This window comes from Penaeus monodon, chromosome 21 (genome assembly GCF_015228065.2).
Source record: "Penaeus monodon isolate SGIC_2016 chromosome 21, NSTDA_Pmon_1, whole genome shotgun sequence".
Taxonomy (NCBI): Eukaryota; Metazoa; Arthropoda; class Malacostraca; order Decapoda; family Penaeidae; genus Penaeus; species Penaeus monodon.
Window position 1 is genome coordinate 18,971,811 of NC_051406.1, and position 270 is coordinate 18,972,080.

General features: G+C 56.7%; 1 protein-coding gene across 1 annotated transcript in view; it reads right to left on the reverse strand.

The window, feature by feature from the left end:
* LOC119586709 overlaps positions 1-270 on the reverse strand; it is a gene marked incomplete in the record, with an annotated part of 6,438 nt that overhangs the window by 2,924 nt on the left and 3,244 nt on the right. Inside the window, 1 exon segment of the mRNA XM_037935440.1 lies at positions 87-268. Within this exon segment, the coding sequence (XP_037791368.1) occupies positions 87-262 (176 nt within the window).

Below are 270 nucleotides of genomic sequence, written 5' to 3' on the forward strand. Positions count from 1 at the left end.
CAACATGATCAGCTGTTGGCCCATAGCCACTATACAGTAACACACAAATACAAATGCCAGAACACACGCGAGCGCCCGAGACTCACAGCGCCACTACGTCCTCGAGCTGAGAGAGAGCTTCGGACAAGCCCCCCTTCCTGCCGGCACTGGTCCTCGAACGGGCGTCCCCCGTCCGCACCAAGTCGATGTCGAAGGTGATGGGCAGCTCCAGCATGAAGAAGGTGTGCTCTATCACTTCGAAGAGCGGAACTTTGAACCTCATCTCCAGCT